Here is a 20776-nt window from a genome sequence, read left to right as displayed (position 1 = left end):
TCTCCTCCGGCGCAGGGGTTTCTGCTCTTTCATTCCTGGTGGTCTTTTCTTCGTTTATAGCGGTCTCCTTCTTTTCTGGCGAAGAATGAGTCTGCTGCTCTCTGAGGGGGTCCTTGGGTTGTTGATGCTTGGTTGGTTTGGACGGGGGTGCATCATGTTTTGTGTTTCATCACCGTGATTTGCATGTTACAGCCTCTGTGGCAGATGACGCGCTTTGGGTTGACCCAGTTTCCCTTCTTCCCTATTCCAGGGCGCGGGTCTCCCAGGTGGTTCGCAGGATTATTCAGTCCAGCCAGCCTGTGATCTTTTCCCGTGCCACACCGTTCATAAGTTTGGCATTCGGCTGCTGTTTTGGCAATGTCCTGGCCTATCTTTTGGGTATGGGGCTTTTGGAGGTCTAACAGGGTCCTGCTGCACGTTACCTTGTTAGTATTCCTAGTCCTTCTTGGGCGTGTATAGCCTTGGGTTACAGGTTGTGGCCTGTTGTCTCGACTTTGAGTTGAGGAGCGCGTGATGACCTACGGGTGAGTCCCTTTTCTTCTTATCTTTGGTTAGGTAGCTCTGGGGAGCCGAAGGGGCTCTCTACTGAAAACCAGCGTTGAATATAATGAAACGCCATTTTCTGGGTGAGACCCGGAGGCTTCCCGGCATCCCTCCCTCGTCCGGTCAACGTTTTTTCGCGTTTTTGATACTCAGCCTCTGAACTGAGGAGAGTTGCTGGCATAGAGGTCTGGAAACCCCCCCCCCCCCCCCTGGGACGGGGAGTTGCGCAGACGGATGCGTGGCGGTTGTGGTGACGTCATGTTTGTTTCCTTGTTTTTGAATGAAGAGTTCTGTTTGCTAGTTCAGCTTTCAGTTTGCAATTTTTTACCAGCAGTAAAAAAAGTTTTGAAATTCCTACATTTCTGGGTGCCTGACCTGGTAGATGGCAGACAAACACTGCTTCCAATTACATGGGGGGGGTGTCTTTAGGCCATTGCTCCTCCTGCCTCTCTTGAGGGAGCCTGGTTCTGGCTCTGGTCCCCGATAGGCTTAGAACTCCTTCGATTGACTGTTGCTATGGTCTAATATATACATATCAGCCTGGCATAGCTCTGGGAAGCCTCCGGGTCTCACCCAAAAAATGGCATTTCATTACATTTAATGCTGGTTTTTTGCAGTACAGGGGGTACCTCTGTTTAAGAGTTTATTCCGTTCCAGGAAACAGCTCGTAATCTGAAAACTCGTAAACCAAAGCTAATTTCCCCATAAGAAATAATGGGAAATGAAAAAATCTGTTCCTGACTACCCAAAAACCTCACTTCAAACTAAATTTTATACCTAATTCATCTAAATCTACACTACAAAAGTATGTCCAAGTTATTACTTACCCTTGCTGATGACTGCTGTTGGTGTGTGGAAGATGGTGAGGAGGAGGGAGGAGGAGAGGTGTTACTGTTTGGAAGGGGAGTCTCCCTTCCATTGTAACATCAGGCAGTGAGGACTTCACTGGTGTGCACTCTCTGGCACGTTTTGCCTTCATACCACTAGGACCTGCTTGTCTTACTAAGAATCTGTCTAAGGACACTTGTTTTTCCCTACATTTTAACACTTGTCTGTAGTAAGACATCACATTGTCATTTAAAAGGTCAATGCAACGGCCTGCTACAGTTTTACCTGGGTGAGTTTTTTCAACAAAACATTTCAGTTCTTCCCACACATTTTTTTAATGAAGAAGGGACATCCTCTACTGCCTCTACTCACAACTATTTTCTTAGGTTGAACCTTACCACTGGCTTTCTTGAGACCCATGGTGAAATATATAATAACAACTTTTATGCTCAAATAACCAAAAATCTGACAAAAAACTGTAAATCCTTGTGAAGAATTCAGGCGGGATTGTCACTGGGCGCGAGGCACTGGTAAACTGAGGCATGATCACCATGCCACCACGCGCTAGTCGGCCTGTACGCGTATCAACACCCTCGTCTTCCGAGGCAACGCTCATATTCTGATGTAAATTTTCCAAGCAAATCCTGCTCGTATTCTGAAACACTCATATATAGGGGGACTTGTATTTCGAGGTACCACTGTAATATTATTCAATAGTGTGTAGTGTGATATATTTATATAATAAAATGTGTGTGAACCATCGCTATACTGTACTCAAAATTATAGTGTGCATATTAGTGATTCAGTTATGTATTATGTTCATAAAACAATAAACAAATAGTTTGGCGTCTGTTTACTATCAGCTGTGGCTGGACTATCGCTGCCCCTATCCCTCGCAGGGCATTTAAAATCGTGTGCTAGACTCTCAGTCGTATATGTACGATGTGTGCAATTTCGTGACAGTCACTCCCATCGTATATGTATTGAGCGGTTTAAGGGTTAAGGGATGGTTCTTGTCTTTCTCATATTTTCTATTCTCCTAAAATCACTGACATTTTCCTTTGAATTAAGGCCTTCTCCTAAACCTACCATTTTCTCTATGATTTTTATCTTTTCTGCTACTCTGTCCACCCTAGATGAAATTTCCTTTTCTAAACACCCAAAAATTATTATGGACTTACTTCTGTCTTGCAGTGTTTTGTACTAGTTTACTGTTGGTTACCAGTTCTTTCCTAATTACTTGCCTAATGTCTGCTTCTTGTTTGTCATTTCTGGTTTTGACTTCCTTACCCACTTCCTTGATCGTCTCCTTCTCTTTTACAACTTGTGCATATGTTTAATTTCCTCCTTGTACTTTTCTAATTCTTTATTAACCTCCTCTCTGTGAGTTGTCAATCAAGTTTCTCTTTGCATATCTTCGCCTAACTCTATGTTAGCCACAGGGCTCCTTAGAGTTGTTCACCAGTTGAGACTATTTTCTGGTTTATTTCTTCAAATTCACCACTCTTCACTTTCCATACCTCATTATCTTTCACTAGTTCCTTGATTTGTGCCTCCTGTATAAATTACATAAATGACCTTATCAGTTAAGCTGGTAATTTCCTTACCTAGCTGGAAAATACTTCCTTTTAAATTACAAAACTCAATCTTGAGACCTTCATTTTCTTGTTCTAATTTAATTACCTTTTCTTCATAATTCTTTAGAAGGTCCCCAATAATCACTAACCTGCCAATAAAACCATCTTTCATTATATATTGTGCTGAGAATCCTTCAAAACATTCATCTGTTGGTGTGCTGTCCTTCCCTGTGGTGGCGGCCATCTTTGTTTTTGAAGTGTATTCAAATTAGTGAGCAACCGAATATATATAACCTAGAAGAATGAGTGTTGCATTGGCCAATAGGCTTTCTGTCGTTTCTTTCTTTCTTGTGTTCTTAAGATTGCTGGAACAGAGTGCTGAATATTCTGCCTTGATCTTGGAGATGGTAGAATGTATCCGAGTATCAGCTGGCTATTAATAGTTGGCTGAGATTGTTTGATATGTAGTGCTTTGCAAATGTCTAATCTTCTATTGTATTGTATCTGTCAATTATTTTGTTGTTGGCCAGGATATCTCTGGTGATGAATTGGTTGTGTAGAAATTATATATTCTTTGATAGAGCATTGTTGTTTGTGTATTGTTAGGCACCTTGAAAGAGATGTTGTTGTTTTGCTTATATATAGAGATTGTTGTGGCTGACAGACCCCAAGTGGGCATGTGAAGGTATAAATGACATTTATCTCTTTCAAGATATTTCACTTCCAGTCAAGAGTTTCTTCATAGTGTCATAGTGGCAAGTTGGCAGCCTTCTTTCTCTTGTAGTAGATTGTCACCTCTATCTTTTCATTGGTGTCTGTAGGGTACACATTTCTATCAGTGTCTTTCAGGACTCTTTCCTCTATTTTATGAGCCATAAAAAAGAAGCTACTGTAAAATAGTTTAATAGGTGGGGCAGATACTGTAGTATTCATCATCTCATCAGAGGTAGCATGACAGTTCATGGCAGCACGACAACCAGGTATCAACCAGGTATCCTCTTAATATCATTGACATATCTGCAACGATACCTCTGATGAAATGGCCAATGCTACAGTATCTGTCCCACCTATAAATCCATTCTACAGGAATTTTTCCATGGCTCACAAAAGAGAGAGAGAGAAAAAAAAGGCCTGAAAGACATTATTCATAGAAATGTAACCCCCTACTAACACCAACCAACAGGCTGGTGAATGAGTAACTAACCGGCAGCTGGATTTGGACAGTGAGTGTGTACATGGTTTGTATCAGGACTTTCAGTACAGTATTTTTCATGCAGTTGCTTGTTTTTGGGCACTTTACTTTTCTGGTGGTTTTTCTTTTCAACCTGGGTTGATCTTGTATTTCTGGTCTACTCTATTGATGGGAACCCAGACTCTGGTCCTGGTTCATTCCCAGTAAGCACTTGTGACTCAAAGGGACTGCTTGCATGCTTTAAGCTTGAAGCTAAACAGGTGGGTAGCTCGGGAAACCACTGAAGAAACCCACTAGAAAGAGATGTTTCATTGCATTCAATGCTATATTTTGTTTATGATATTGCATATTTTCCTCTGCATATATTTTCAAAGCCAAAAGATCAATGGTTTTAGATTATTTTATATAATTAATATAGAGCAGGAGCCAGCCCTTATCATTACCAATTACAGTACCGTATTGAACTCTTTTGCTAAACGTATTTTCTTCATGTTAAACAAAGCTGCAGTAAGTTACATTTTCCTTTATGTAGTTCAGTATTTAAATTCAAATATGAATATTTCACAAAATGTAAATTGGGCCAGCTTCAGCGCTTCACATCCTCCTAAATACTGTATTTTAAGGACAATTTTGTTCATAATTAGTATGATGCAAGAAACCAATTTTTGAAGAACAAGTCTTCTTAGCCTTGCTTCCATGAATCTACTTGACTATTAATACCTCTTGTGGTTTGAAAAGTTTGTAAACACAATACTTATTTGCTTTTGATATTTATCATATATAAGCACCTAAACTTCTAATACTTTTGCCTGGTCATAGTAGTGATGGCACCAAAAATGGAAGGAATAAATGAAAGTGGAGATGACTCTTCCGGTGGGAATTCCAGCTCTCGCCGGCCAGTCAAGAATACTGAGGAATACCGGAGGTCAGTACATCTTTTGGCTCTGCAGCATTCGGCATCCAATTTTTTGACAACTTCATTGGTCAGATATTATTTTATTTAGTCTTGTTTAATTTTATATTTGAGAAGAATGGATTACAAGAGTTAATCAGTATAACCACATAATTGTTAAATGTTAATTTTTGTTATTTGTAAGTAAAGTAGAATACAGTACATAGAATACTGAGGAATTTATGTCCATAAAAATAATAATATATAAAATATTATTATTATTATTATTATTATAAGATATACAAAAGATCAGATTACAATGATTACTTAGTAGGAATGATTACCTCCCACAATACTGTACTAAGTACTTAGTGCGTACTTTCTACTTTGTAGAAAAATGACCAGTACAGGGAGTCCCCAGCTATAAGTGGGTTATGTTCTGAAATGGTGTTCATAAAGAATTTGTTTAGAACATAGAATGAGATATCCCATTGGTACAAAACTATAAATGGGGGATACATTCCAATCCCAGACAATGAAAAATAATCACAAAACCAATATTTTTGGAACATATAATATAAAAAATACAGCATATTATTTACTTAGAGTAATTATCTAAGTGTAGTTACAGGACGAGAGCTATGCTCGTGGTGTCCCATCTTACTAGGACTCTGTCATATAATGCTTTGAAACTACTGTGCATTTTGACCTCCATTACTTTCTCACTTGTTCCACATTTTGGTGAGGGAGGTGGCATCATCTTCCTGACTTGTCATGCTGTGTAAGGGTGGCCACTATGCTCTTTGTGCACTATACCAGCTAAGATGAACAGTTATGGTGAACAGAACATGCAAATACTTAATTATAACATCTGTGAATAAAAAATATAGTGAATAAAAGCAAAGGCAGTATTATGGGAGGAGGATGTGGGCGAGTGAGGAGTCATTGAAGGAAGGAGGAAGGGGCAGTGAGAGGCTGGCTGGCCACTCCTCGTTGCTTTTTGACTCGCAGTATCAACTTAGTGGTTCGTTATGGTGAACAAAACATGCAGATACTTATATAACCTATGTATATAGTGTAATAACTGACAAAGTATTTGTTTATTGTTTTACGAACACAATAATTGAATCAATAATATGCACACCATAATTTTGAGTACAGCGATGATTCACACATTTTATTATATAAATATATCATAGTACATACTATTGAATAATATTACAGCAAAATAATGAAGAAAAAATCAGACATTGAAATAATTAGGTAATTATATCTTTGTGGCAACTCCCGTCTGACAGTTGGAGCAGAGGTGACCGCCTTGAACGTTTGCTGAGTCAGTGCCTCTTTTTTGCCAGACTTCCTGGCCCTATTGCGGCAAAAATATGCCACTTACAATTTTTTTTATCATTTTTTCCCGTGATCTGGGAACACAAATTAACAGGTTTATAAAAGAAATTTTTTTTTTTTTTTTTTTTTTATGTGCCTGTGGGCAACTAAGGCGAAATAGCCCTTAGCAGCTTGGGGGTTAATGCCTTGAGCCTTTCTTCATAACAATTGTTTTTCAGTTCTGGTGCCATTTTGTAGCATACCTTCGCATTTTTTCCAGTTTACTGATGTGCTTCGTGAGATATGGACACCATACAACTGTTGCATATTTCAATTTTGGTTTCCTATAAGTCATGAACAGTTTCTTTAGTATTTCACCATCAAAGTGATTAAAAATGATTCTGAATTTGGAAATTGCAGCATATGCTCCTCACACAATGTCCTTTATGTTACTTTGGTGACATCCAGAACCACCCTTAGATCTCTTTCTTTGTTAGAGTTCTTTAAGTCCTTTCCACATAATTTGTAGGTTGTGTGTGGTCTGTTTTCTCCTATTCCATGTATCATAACATGGCATTTATTCACAATGAATTCCATTTGCCACATGGTGCTTGAAGCAATTATATATCTTGGTCCATTTGAACGGCATGACAATCATCTAGGTTTCCTACCTTTCCTAGTAGCTTAGTATCAACAGTAAACATGTTCATATAAGTATGTATACCTTCTATTAGATCATTTATGTAGATGATAAACATTACTAGCACAAGAACTGAACCCTGTGGTACTCCGGTAGTAACATTCCTACAGTCAGATGCAGTGGTACCTTTGTTTACGATCGTAATCCGTTCCCAGAGATGTGTCATCAACCAAATTTAATTTTCCCATAAGAAATAATGTAAATTGAATTAATCCGTTCCACACCCCCAAAAATATTAACTTAAAAATACATTTGGTACCGAATAACACTCATTTTGTACTAACTACAATACAGTATGTGTATCTTACCTTGAATGAGAACTCTTGTTGGCATATGGAAGAGGGTGAGTCGGAGAAGAGAGGTGTTTGTAATTACCTAAGTGTAGTTACAGGATGAAAGCTACGCTCGTGGTGTTCTGTCTTCCCAGCACTCTTTGTCATATAACGCTTTGAAACTACTGACGGTCTTGGCCTCCACCACCTTCTCACTTAACTTATTATAACCGTCTACCACTCTGTTTGCTGTTTGCAAAAGTGAATTTTCTTATATTTCTTTGGCATCTTTGTTTAGTTAGTTTAAATCTATGACCGTTTGTTCTTGAAGTTCCAGGTCTCAGGAATTCTTCCCTATCAATTTTATTAATTCTTGTTACTATTTTGTACATAGTGATCATATCGCCTCTTTTTCATCTATATTCTAGTATTGGCATATTTAATGCCTCTAACCTCTCCTCGTAGCTATTATTCTTCAGTTCTGGGAGTCACTTAGTGGCATGTCTTTGCACCTTTTCCAGTTTGTTGATGTGCTTCAACGTGTTTATTAGTGTAATAACAGCAAAAGGAGTATGTTGGGGGAGCCCACCATAATTTTGAGTATAGCAATGATTCAGCCCTTTTATTATATAAATACAGCATATCACACTACATACTATTGAATAATATTACTGCAAAAAAAAAAAAAAAAAAAATACAGGGAAAAAATCAGACATTGAAATAATTAGGTAATAATATCTGTGGTAACTCCCGCTTGACAGCTGTGGCGGAGCTGACCACCTCTGACGCTTGCTCTGTCAACGCCTTCATTTTGCCAGACTTCCTCGGCCAAAATATGTCACCTATGATTTTGTTTTTTCCCGTGCTTAGGGAACACAAATGAACATTTTTAGAAAACAAATTTTTTTAGAATTTTTTCTTGCGCACAGGGGAGTAAAAGTCCCCAGGATCCCTTAGCAGCGTTAAGGGTTAAATAAAAAATAAAACAAAGTAAAAAAAAAAAAACTGCTAAAGACCTTTGTGGTGTGAAACTGCAGGAATAAGCAAATATTACAGTACAGTATAAACAATTAAACACTTATAACAGCAATCATAACAAAAGAATTCCTGAGCCAAACTTGGCTGAGACACATGAAAATAAACTAAATCTTTACTCTACAATAAGAAAAAATAAGGGTGACTACACTATATACACTAGGCCACACGTTCACCATCATGCGTCGTAGCAGGACCACATCGAGTGAAGGAGATGTGTAGAACCCGAGAGAGCACCAGGAGTAATCTGCTGGCAGGGTCACAGACAGGAGCTTATATACATGCCTGCGGGTGATGACGTCACAGCTGGCGGCAAGGTGTGAGGTGTAATGATGAGCCCGGCAAAGTAATGGGTAGTTAGTGAATGCTGAACTGGTCACCGGTGCACACCTGGCATGTGCTCTCAGGGCAAGGTAGTGGGTCCGTGGTGGAGCTCTCCAGACATCTGACTGGAGGTGGCTGTCTGGTTTTGTCGTAGAGGAGGTAGTGTAGCATGAAGGTGTTGAGGGCAATAGGAAGAGGCAACTTTCCACTGCTATGCAGAGGAATTACGTAACAGTACCAATGATGCATTTTAGCATCATTGGAATGCGAAAGTGTTAAATAAGGTATCCCTTAAGAAGATACTAAAGATTATAAAACAAAACTTCTCCCAATACATGTTTGCTTTTTTAGTAGTAACCTGAGGATTTTTTCCAGTTGGATTTTGTACTAGAATCCTGTCTTAGCATTTATGTCTTCAGTGGATAGGCAATCCCATGGGTTTATTACCCTATGGGTGAAAAAGCATTGTCCTATATTGTGGCTTGTTGAGCTTAACGCAGCTGCCCTTTTACAATACCTGTACTGTCACTGATTAAAATGTACTTTCAGGCGTCGTGAGCGTAACAACCAGGCGGTAAAAAAGTCACGAATGAAAACAAAAATGAAGACCCAGCAAATGGTAGATAGAGTCACTCAACTAAGGAATGAGAATGAAGAACTTGAGGAAAACATAAAGATCCTTACTAAAGAATTAGGGATACTTAAGGACCTTTTTGTTGCTCATGCAGGTTTGTGTGACTATGCTGAAAAATGACTTTATAGTGGTCAGTGTACAACTTTGTAACATATTGGTCAACTATTATATTAATGTATAAATTCATGGATGCAGTAGTTATAATTATGAACACTTAAGTGAAGTACACTTTTCCCATTTAAGTGAGGTAAAAGCTACTGAAGCCACAAATTTTGACACTTCAGTTTTTCACATTTTTCTTTATAAACAGGAAATGCTCATGGTGTACAACTGAATGATGCCGAGTTAGCCAGGATGCTTGAAGAGACCCCGGAAGAAATGGATGAGGGCGTGTCCCTCTTAATGAGCCTTTCCAAGGGCCCCCCCCTATAACTGGGAGTAAACAAACACAAGTGAACCAATGACAAAACAAGCCCACAAGGTTTCTTGTGAGGCTGTGACTGATATCTGCTGTATAATCTTTCCCTTACCAGCAACCAAAGCACTGGAATCCTAAGTGCTAAGTATACATTATTAAGTTATGAGGTTTGTGAGAATATTTTATGTATTGTTTCCCGTGGAAATACTTGTATGATTAATTGGTTGTATATGGCTGGAGAGTGAAATACTATGCACAGTTATCACAAAGCCATATTTGTTGTACCTGAATAAATTGTCACAGCACCTTTATGACAAATATTACATTGTCAGTGTTACAATATTGTGGCTTCAGTGAATTACAAACATAATTAATGACATACTTTAGGACTTATTTCACTTGTGATGCCATGTCTTTATAATGGCATATCTACTTTCATATGGTTATCAATACCTATTGTAATTCTTAAAGAATATAGACTGAGTAATATAAGTAATAAGATCCACATGTAACTTAATATCTGTAAAAATGGTTTTGACTTATGATGCTACAGCCATTATTCACACAATGTCTATTTAATTTCATAAAATTTTTATTCTCCAGAATGGCAGGTGCATATTCTTCAGTTAATTAAATGGAGAGAAAAAAAAAGCTTTTGCATTGTTTGCAGATGACCATTGGGCTGGTCATTCAAAATGTTGTATGCCATTGTGTTTAGTAAAGGTTTCTATATACTATGCTATTTTCATAATTGTTTTTGCAGGCATCAAATTTAATCAGGGGACCCTCAGGGGACCCAGCAACTTTAAACAACAGTGGACCTCTTAGTTCTTCAACTGAACAGGCAATGCTTTGCCTTAGTGCTATACTTATTTCAAGCCGTGAAAAATAAACATAGTATGATAATTGTTTTAAGAATGAAATATATTTTGCCTACTGAAAATCTAAAACAATATTTCTTGCAAATAAACTTCAGCTGCATTAATAATATGAAATTAACTCTGCATGCATCTTACTAGATAGGACTAAAATCTTGCATTCATACTGCTGAAGGTCAAGATTAAATATGCATAGGGCAACATTTAAATTCGATATTGTTATTAATGGTATATTAATACTGTAAGGTAAGTATTGTCTGTATTGATGAAAAAAGTATTGAGAATATTAAATCCTAAGTACAAACTAGCAACAATATAATTAGAAATAGCAAATGCTTGTTGCTCTTTGTGTATTGCATCCATCAAATTTCAAGTGCACTTGCACCAGTACCAATGATTATCTGATACTACAAAATTACATGGAGTAAAATATGTTGTATTATGTGATAACTAGTAAATGCATGGAGTGTTGTTACCTAGCACTAGTATTGTTGTGTACATTTAGACGATAGGTGTGTGTGTACAGTGTGCGATACTTTAAAAATATTAAATTTGAGTATGGGTCTGGGTTAAGATTTTATATTAATTTGTTTCACTTTTATAATCTAAATAAAATATTAATTTTATAGTCCAATATGCTCACAGAACTGGGAATTATTTAACATCAGTCACATAATTTTGTATACATTTTATAGAATTAGAAAGTTGCAAAGTTCTCCCTCTTAAGTGTCATTATTGGGGAGCATGATTTTAGGACTTAGACTGGTGTCTTTTGAATATTGTCTACAGTACAAAGTAAAACACCTTTCACAATCTTTTGTTTCATTTCCTTTCTGCTAATATACAAGTACTGTATTTTGCATACCTCTCCCAGAAGTTGAGGCGTCACTTTTAAACATAACATTAAAGAATGCTCTTAACACAATATGAACTTAGTATGCATAAAATACTTAGTCTACCATGAGCCAGTAAATTAAATACTTAGTTTAAATCGAGTCACACAGTCCAATGTGAAATAATTACTTAACACACATCCAATATATTACTGAACACTGCAATCACAAATGACCCTAAATGTGTCATCCTATGATTAAACAATTCTTGCGATATCACCACACAGGATGTCGGTGAGACAAGGCAAACACGTTACCTTGGATAACATACATACGTCCGTAACAGACGCTGATGAAATCTAACTTAGCTAGACCGTCAATTGCTAGGAATTGATCACTAGGTAACAACATAAGTATTAAAAGCTTTCACTTTTATGTATAGCCAGGCCTCATTACTCAATCCTTCTACACCTCATTAACGAGGCACAATGAATCTGATGAAAATGTCAACTCTGCTGTGGTGATGGATTCACCTCACATGTGGCTATTTAGTGCAGGCAAAAGGGATGTGCAGTAACACACCACACACACCCTGGGATGCCAGAATTTTGTGCAAGCGATATTGTGTAATTAGTGAGACAGATGTTACACACAAAGCACTGTGATACACACAGTAAAGCAACTAAGTCAATGGGCATGGAGAAACTATAGAAATAATAGGACACTACAGAGCAGAGAAAAATACCAGAGTGCCAGGAATTAATACGTCAGGTCAGGGTGAGGAGAGGCGCAAAGCGACAATATGAAAATGACATAACAAGTAAGGCAAAGACTCAACCTAAATTGCTGCACAGCCACATCAGGAGGAAAACAACAGGGAAGGAACAGGTAATGAAACCGAGGATAGGGGCAGACAGATTCACTACAAACGACAAGAAAGTGTGCAAAAAAACTTGATTATAAATTCCAAGAAGTCTTCACAGTAGAGCAAGAAATCTCAGAAATAAGAGAGGAAATATCTAACCAGACACCACTAGAGGAGTTTGTGATTACCAGTGGGGAGGTGATGAAACATCTGCTAATTTTGGGTGTAACAGGCTATAGGCCCGGATGGAATCTCACCATGGCTACTAAAGGAAGGAGCAGAAGCTCTGTGCCTGCCACTATCCATGGTGTACAACAAATCACTAGTAACAGATGAACTGCCAAAAATTTGGAAGATGGGCAATGTAGGCCCGATATACAAGGGATGATAGGCAGGAGGCACTGAACTACAGGCCAGTGTCCCTAACTTGCATACCATACAAGATGACGGAGAAGATTGTGCGAAAAAACTAGTGGAACATCTGGAGCGAAAGAACTTTGTAACACAGCATCAGCATGGGTTAAGGGATGGCAAATCATGCCGCACAGGATTAATTGAATTCTATGACCGGGCAACACAAATCAGGCAAGATAGAGGGGGCTGGGCAGACTGCATATTTTTGGATTGCCAGAAAGCCTTTGACAGTATTTTTGGATTGCCAGAAAGCCTTTCTGTCAAAGGCTTTGACAGAAAGATAGTATAATTATACAAAAGATAGTATAAGGCTACAAGATGACTTAGACAAACTGCAGGAATGGTCCAACAAATGGCTACTAAAGTTCAACCCAAGGAAATGTAAGGTAATGAAACTAGGCAGAAGAAATAGGCCAGACACTGGATACCAAATGGGAGATGAAGTCCTTCACGAAACGGACAGAGAGAAAGATCTAGGAGTTGATATCACACCTAACCTGTCTCTTGAAGCCCAAATCAAAAGCATAACATCGGCAGCGTTTGTGAGGCTGGCTAACATCAGAACTGCCTTCAGAAACCTGTGTAAGGAATCTTTCAGAACCTTGTATACCACATATGTAAGACTAATGCTGGAGTATGTAGCCCCAGCATGGAGCCCATACCTTGTCAAGCACAAGGTATGGGCATACACCAACATAGATGGAGTAAGATCAAAGATACTGGAGTTAAGTGATATAATACAGCTGCAGACACCAGACATTGTTGCACTCACGGAGACAAAACTTGAAGATGCTATTTTAAATGAGGTCATATTCCCAAGGGGCTACTCAATTTGGAGACGGGACAGAAAAATCAGGAAAGGCGGTGGCGTTGCTGTGCTGGTGAAAGAACACCTAAAGATGAACAAAATAATGACTGCCAATCCACAAGAAGTTGACATAATAGTACTAGAGATCTGCCATGAGGATGATAAACTAATGATCATAAATGCATATAGTTCATCGCTAAGTAGCACATGGTCAAAGGAGGAGCTAGATAGTAAACGAGAAGGTCTTATAACAATAATGAGAGAGATCATAGCGAGAGCGGGAAACGATATTTCACGACTGTTGATAGTCGGCGACTTCAACTTGAAATCCATAGACTGGGAAGCATATTAAGCTAAAACAGAAGATTTTTGGACCTGTAAATTTGTAGACCTCATCCTGGAAACATTCTTGTATCAACATGTTAAACAAGCTACGAGGATGAGGGAAGGGAACGTTCCCTCCATGCTAGATTTGATATTTACCAGGAAGGAGGAAGAAATATTTGACATTCAGTACCTTCCTCCCTTGGGTAAAAGTGACCATGTCTTTTTGGGAATAAAGTATGCAATGCGTTATAATCTGGAAGAAAATATGACGGTTGATGCAATTGAAAAACTTGACTTTAGGAGAGGACATTATGGCAACCTTAGAAATTTTTTTAGTGAGTATAATTGGATAGACTTGTTGCTAGGCAAGGAAGTGAATGAGATGTATGTCAAGTTTTGTGAAATATATGATAAAGGCACAAACAATTTTATACCAAAACAGAAGCAGAACTAGGAAACAGGATTGGTTTAACAGAAAGTGCGAGAGGGCCAGAGACCAAAAGACACAAAAATGGAATCAATACAGGAAGAGGCCAAACCCCTAAACATACCAGCGATACAAAGATGCGAGAAACAACTACACGGCAGTGAGGAGAGAGGCAGAAAGAAATTTTGAAAAAGGGATTGCAGACAAATGTAAAACAGAACCAGGTCTATTCTATAAATTCATAAACAACAAATTGCAGGTAAAGGATAATATTCAGAGGTTGAAAATGGGAAATAGATTCACGGAAAATGAAAAGGAAATGTGTGAAACATTAAACAAAAAGTTCCAAAGTGTGTTTGTACAAAATGAAATCTTCAGGGAACCAGATACAATAAGAATTCCAGAGAACAACATAGAGCACATAGAGGTGTCTAGAGACGAAGTGGAAAAAATGCTCAAGGAGCTAAATAAGAACAAAGCAGTTGATCCAGATGAAGTTCACCATGGGTTCTGAGAGAATGTGCACCTGAGCTCAGCATTCCTCTTCAACTGATTTTTCAAGCATCCCTGTTTACAGGAGTTGTAGCTGATGTGTGGAAAAAGGCTAACACAGTTCCAATCTACAAAAGTGGAAGCAGGGAAGACCCCCTTAATTATAGACCGGTATCATTGACAAGTGTAATAGTCAAAATATTGGAAAAAATAATTAAATCCAAATGGGTAGAACACCTGGAGAGAAATTATATAATATCAGACAGACAGTATGGTTTTCAATCTGGAAGATCCTGGATAAGAAGGATAATCAAAGTGAACACAAGTTTGCTGCAAATCAACCATATATTACCGTTTAAGACACTGGAATTTATTGAAACAAAATACTGTAATACCATATAAATGCTAATTCAAATAATACTCAAGTTTGATAGAAAACCGGGCAAATTGTATTTAGTCTTCAGTCTTTGACATTTTGTTAGTGGTATATAAACCTAAACAATAGATTTGAAGACTAAATACATAATTTTATACACATGTATTAGTTATTTAAAATGAAAATATTAATTACTCACATATTTACATTTCATGCATGGACATAGCCTAAGCAAATTTTGTAAATACTTCTTTAATAAATAAATAATGACAAATTAATAAGCTTAAAGTATCTGGGTAATGCAGTGAAGGAGAGAGCCAAGTACAGGTGAAGCTGCCTGTGTCAAATATCTGGAAGCATATACAAGAATATGGTACAGTATACCAGTAAATGTTTTAAGTAACTGTATATTGATACATAGAACATAGAAATGGAAATTGTGTGTTGAAATTTTGGTAGCACTGGTAGAAACTTCACAATGCCATGAACAAGTCAGAGAAACAGTATAGTTGGATGAAGATGCAAACTAAGAACCGAGGATAAAAAACTGACTCAAAATACCTGTACAGAGCAAAAATGTCAAAAATAACAGTAAAAGAATAAGGAAGTATAAAAGGCTCTTGCTACATATAAAAGTATAAAAGGTACTTAACACTTTCGGCCACCAATGACAAAGTATGGAGTCAAAATTTTAGTACACTGTATCTTATTTCCACTGATGACGAAGTATGGCATCAAAAATTAAAAAAATTTAGCCAGCTTTCGGCTTGGATGCGAGAGAGGAGCACAGCGGTTTTGGACATTATATGCATATACTCCTGTAGGGAATTTCATTGCGAATACATTGATACCAAAATGAAAGACCTAGGATGAGAATTGAGGTAACAAAGTTAGAGAAAATCCATTTTATTGCTCTTGATGAGCACTCATGGAGGTAATGCGCTGTCACTTTCTCTGTTTGCTGTGGGTGGTATACTGGACTTTTGGACTTTATATATGCATATGCTCCTGTAGGGAATTCTATTGCGAACACAATGATACAAAAATGAAAGACCAAAGTGAAAAGAGTGTATACATTTCATTGCTCTTTAGCGCTCCCGGGTAACTTTCCCTCACTTTCTCCGTTTTGTGTGGGTGGTACGCCGGGTTTTCAGAATTCATATGCATTTAATTGTGTAGAGAATTCTATTGCGAACACATTGATATCAAATTGTAAAACCTAGGATGAGAATTGAGATGACAAAATTGAAAAGAGTATACACTTTTCAGTATTACCGCACTCTCTAATGGAAGGCCTGGTGCTCCTCCCTGCTCTCATCACCTGCTTTAATCACGTCAGCGGGTGGAGCTCGCCATGGTTTTTGACATTATATGCATATACTCCTGTTGGGAATTTTATTGTGAACACATTGATACCAAAATGAAAGACCTAAGACGAAAATTGAGGTGACCAAAGTGAAAAGAGTGTACACATTTTATCGCTCTTGTGCGCTCCCGGGTAATTTTCTCTCACTTTCACCGTTTGCTGCGGGTCGTAAGCCGGGCTTTTGGAGTGTATATGCTTTTAGTCCTGTAGAACATTCTATTGCGAACACATTGATACAAAATTGAAAATCCCAGGACAAGAATTAAGGTGACAAAGTTGAAAAGAGTATACACTGCTAAGTATTATCGCGTGCTCCCGTGGAATGCCCAAAACCTCTTTGACAGGTCGAGCGATCGACACTAGGCCGCGAAAGTGTTAAAAATTATATCATTAAGATGGATAGGGAACCGATAAGAAGTTCAGTATTTATTTGCACAGAAATAAATGCATGTAATGCTGAGCACAGGCACAGATAATGGGAAGTGTGCACCACAAATTGATTACTGGCAAAATTAGGAATAATGCTAATCAGATGAAAGACAAATCACAAATGTCTAAAACACTGAAGAAGCAAGAATGTTACACTGAGTTTCAAATAATGCACAATAGTTTACACGAAAGCACTGAACAATGACAAAGGATAGATTTTTAATTTATATTTTGAAGCTAATATATAAGCACCAATAAATGCTATGCAATCCAAAACTTATGAGAAGTATATACTGTACATAGAAAAAACAAGAAGAAACTGTGGGAAAAACTTGACACTATGTTTGGTGACTAGGTGCAATCATCAATTGTGGGAAAAAAAAAACCCGCGTTAAATGTAATGAAACGCCATTTTCTGGGCGAGATCCGCTTCCCAGGCTTCCTGGAGCTATACCGGGCTGATGTGTATATATTAGATCGTGTCAATAGTCAAATGTTCTGTCAACAGTTCTTAGCCTACCGAAGACCATGAGACAGAACCTGGCCCCCTCCTACCTTGAGGTTACCTTGAGGTGCTTCCGGGGCTTAGCGTCCCCGCGGCCCAATCTTTGACCAGGCCTCCTGGTTGCTGGACTGATCAACCAGGCTGTTGGACGCGGCTGCTCGCAGCCTGACGTATGAGTCACAGCCTGGTTGATCAGGTATCCTTTGGAGGATACCTGAATCACCTGATACCAGGAGAATCACCAGGAGCAATGACCTATAAACACCCCCATGTAATCGGAAGCAGTCTGTCTGCCATCTACCAGGGGGCCATCAGACCTATTCGTTGTTACTTGCGCACTACAGCCTCCGTGGCAGGGGACTCGATTTGGGTTGGTCTGGTTTCCCTTCTTCCCTGTTCAAGAGCACATGTCTTCCCAGGTTGTTCGCAGGATTATTCGGTCCAGCCAGCCTGCTGTTTATCCCCATGCCCACGACATTCGTAAGTTTGTGACTTTGGCTGCTATTTTTGATAATACATCCTGGGTTGACATTCGGGCACGGGGCTTTTGGAGATCGAACAAGGTCCTGGCTGCACGGTACCTCGTTAATGTTCTGGGCCCTTCTCGAGCATGTGTAGTCTTGGATCGCAGGTTGCAGTCAGTTATCTCAACTTGGAGCTGAGGAGCGAGTGATGCCCGCCTCCCAGGGAAGTCGCTCTTTTCCTTTATCTTTGGTTAGGCAGCTGAGGGAAGCCAGAGGGGCGCTCCACAGAAAACCAGCGTTGAATGTAATGAAACGCCATTTCTGGGCGAGACCCAGAGGTTCCCTGGCATCTCTCCGTCCCTCCAGTCTGTTGTTTTTTAGTGTTGTGATATTCAGCCTCTGAACTGGGGTTGGGTAGCTGACACGGGAGGTCTGCCTTTCCCCGACTCTGAAACCCTCAGAAGTTTGGGAGCTGGGAGTGAGGGGGGAGGGGGAAAGGGCATGATGAACCACAACAGGGAAAGGACAAGGGGGCGAGGACGAAACCAAAGTCGAAGCGACTAATGCCCCCAAGTCCGGGTCCCTATACCCAAAGCGGGGCATCCAGAAAGGCAACCAACCTAAACCTCTCATACAATGCTGAAGCTGTCTGCACCCAAATATCAATAGCAGTGGACTGTGTAAACTGGAGTACAAGCAAGAAACACCACTCACAGGACTCCAGGTCAAAGGTGCCATTGACCCAACAGACATCATGGTGGAGGCAAAAAACAGTGTCACCCTGAGACAAGGTAACAGTGCAACCTTCAAACTAGCATGAAGCGAGATGGGACTCAGAGGACACATCCATCGGACTAATGAGCCCTAATGGGGGTTTCCAGGGCCCTTGGGCCGACTGCTATGGGAAGCCCATGCAAGGTACTGCTAACCGGTTATCCCAGAGCTACCAAACAAAAAACTGAACCCCTGCGATGTGTACAACCACAGGAGCCAAGCAGAGGGCCACCAAAATAATACAAGTGGTACTACAGCCACACCAGGCAAACCCCCACCAGGGAAAACAAAAGAAAAGAAACATCCCGCAAAAGCGCACCTCTCCAGGAGGAACAGAAACGGCTGCTGTGTGTATTAAGGCAGCTGCATAGTACTTTGCGCCCCAGCCAGCGATGATATTACCTCCTACCAAAGACCAAACAGTGGTAGGGAAAAAACCCCAACTGACCCCAAGGGCGTGCAGTCACCAAGCAGCAAAAGAACCCTGCAGAGGTAATCCCTGAATAGTTTGTAGAAGGTAATCCTAAACTGTAAGGGCAGTACTTATAGGACACCTAGGGAAGGTAACCCTAGGCACATGCAGCCCCAATACTTCTGGAATTACACCTGTCTCGCACACCACCACCACTGTAGCACAACACCGCAAGGCACAACACTGCTCAATGATTGGAGCCAGAGTCGATTGACCGCCACCCAACACAAGAGCCTCAGTACTGGGGTTGGGTAGCCGGAGTGGAGGTCTGGATCCTCCCAGAGAGGGGGGGGGGGGAGCTGCACAGACAGTGGCACAGCAGCTGAGGTGATGTCATGCTTGTTTGCTTTTTTCTGATTGGGGAGTCATTTGGCTTTTGGTTTGCAATTTTTAACCAGTTGTAGTTTGTTTTGGGATTCCTACCTTTCTGGGTGCCTGACCTGGTAGATAGCAGACAGAATGTGTCCCACTACATGGGGGTGTCTATAGGCTATTGCTCCTGATGTCTCTCTAAGGAGGCCAAGTTCTGGCTCGTGGTCCCTGGTAAGCTAAGAACCCCATCGACTGACTGTTGCCACAGTCAAATATATACATATCAACCCAGTATAGCTCGGGGAGCCGGAGGGACTCTCCAAAGAAAAAAAAAAAAAAAAGGTAAATAATCAAGAACCACACAATATGGTTCTGTTGGGTCCTAGTATTGTTTTTCACATGTGACAAGCCTAGAAAGAACCTATTCTCTTGCTTCCCTGGATTTATTGATGAAAAACAAACAAAACATTCTTTCAATGTTTTAGCTAATAATTAAGGTATGTACTGTATTGTGACATATTTACTAGTTGCATAGTGAACAGAAAATAAGCGAGATGCTTTCGCTCTGGTAAGTAGAAATAATTCAGGTCCAGAGTCATTCCTAAGTGCATTGTGTACGAGGTATACTATAAAAGCAAGGGAACTTGTTCTATATTATGAAGGCTATTGATAAGCTCACTGAATATTTTGCTCAAAACATGAAGAACAAGACATGAACAAGACAGGGAAAAAGACAATTAATTTAAAGTAAGGTCAGTTAATGCTGCAGTGAAAGTGCGCCACAAACCTAATGTTATGGAGAATAAATAGCCAGCATTATCATGGCTGATCCAGGACAATGCAAAGAAATTCCAAAAGGCAATGAACAATATTGATAAGTGTGTAAACAATGCAAGATGTCTTGCCAGCTTTCAGAACTGCTGCCAGGGTATTAAGTGTACAGTATAATACCAAAGAGATTAAAGGTGGGAGGGAGGGAGGGAGGGGTGGAGGACAATGGAAGGAAGGTGGAAGGGAGGGAGGATGATGGAATGGAGGGGTTGTAAATTTATTTTTTCTTTAATTAATAGTGAAGGATGTGAGGTTTTGCTGCTAGACAAACTTTAGGCTGGTCTCGGTCCCAAAATGTCTGAATAAAATACTATAGAATTTTGTCAGTATCTAACAGGTAAAGTATATCAGCACTTCTCTAATTTTCAACTTTTAGTGAATACAAGTTGTGAATACAAGTTGTAGAGAAGAATACAAGTGGTAGACAAGTTGAATACAAGATTATGAGAATTATTAGGCATA

The 20776-nt window shown here is 39.4% G+C and overlaps 2 protein-coding genes across 9 annotated transcripts in view; one reads left to right on the top strand and one right to left on the bottom strand.

The window, feature by feature from the left end:
* The window catches only part of Irbp18 (Inverted repeat binding protein 18 kDa), a 55585-nt gene extending 44153 nt beyond the window's left edge, over positions 1–11432 (top strand). For 6 of the 8 annotated variants that reach the window (XM_045725616.2, XM_045725617.2, XM_069300624.1 and 3 more), the window contains 3 exons: positions 4963–5065; positions 9239–9417; positions 9634–11432. In XM_045725616.2, the coding sequence (XP_045581572.1) occupies positions 4965–5065; positions 9239–9417; positions 9634–9755 (402 nt within the window). In that variant the 5' untranslated portion in view covers positions 4963–4964 and the 3' untranslated portion in view covers positions 9756–11432. Of the gene's footprint in view, positions 1–4959; positions 5066–9238; positions 9418–9633 lie in introns of all 8 variants that reach the window. The other 2 variants (XM_045725620.2, XM_069300623.1) reach the window with 1 other exon arrangement.
* A 3677-nt stretch (positions 11433–15109) lies between these two features.
* LOC123745266 (ribonuclease H2 subunit B) overlaps positions 15110–20776 on the bottom strand; it is a 60397-nt gene continuing 54730 nt past the window's right edge. Inside the window, exon 8 of the mRNA XM_045725612.2 lies at positions 15110–15511. Coding sequence (XP_045581568.1) covers positions 15445–15511 — 67 coding nt within the window. The 3' untranslated portion in view covers positions 15110–15444. The remainder of the gene's footprint in view (positions 15512–20776) is intronic.

Source organism: Procambarus clarkii, chromosome 44, assembly GCF_040958095.1.
Source record: "Procambarus clarkii isolate CNS0578487 chromosome 44, FALCON_Pclarkii_2.0, whole genome shotgun sequence".
Taxonomy (NCBI): Eukaryota; Metazoa; Arthropoda; class Malacostraca; order Decapoda; family Cambaridae; genus Procambarus; species Procambarus clarkii.
Note: the sequence above shows the minus strand (reverse complement) of the source record. Positions and strands in the feature narration are given on the sequence as shown.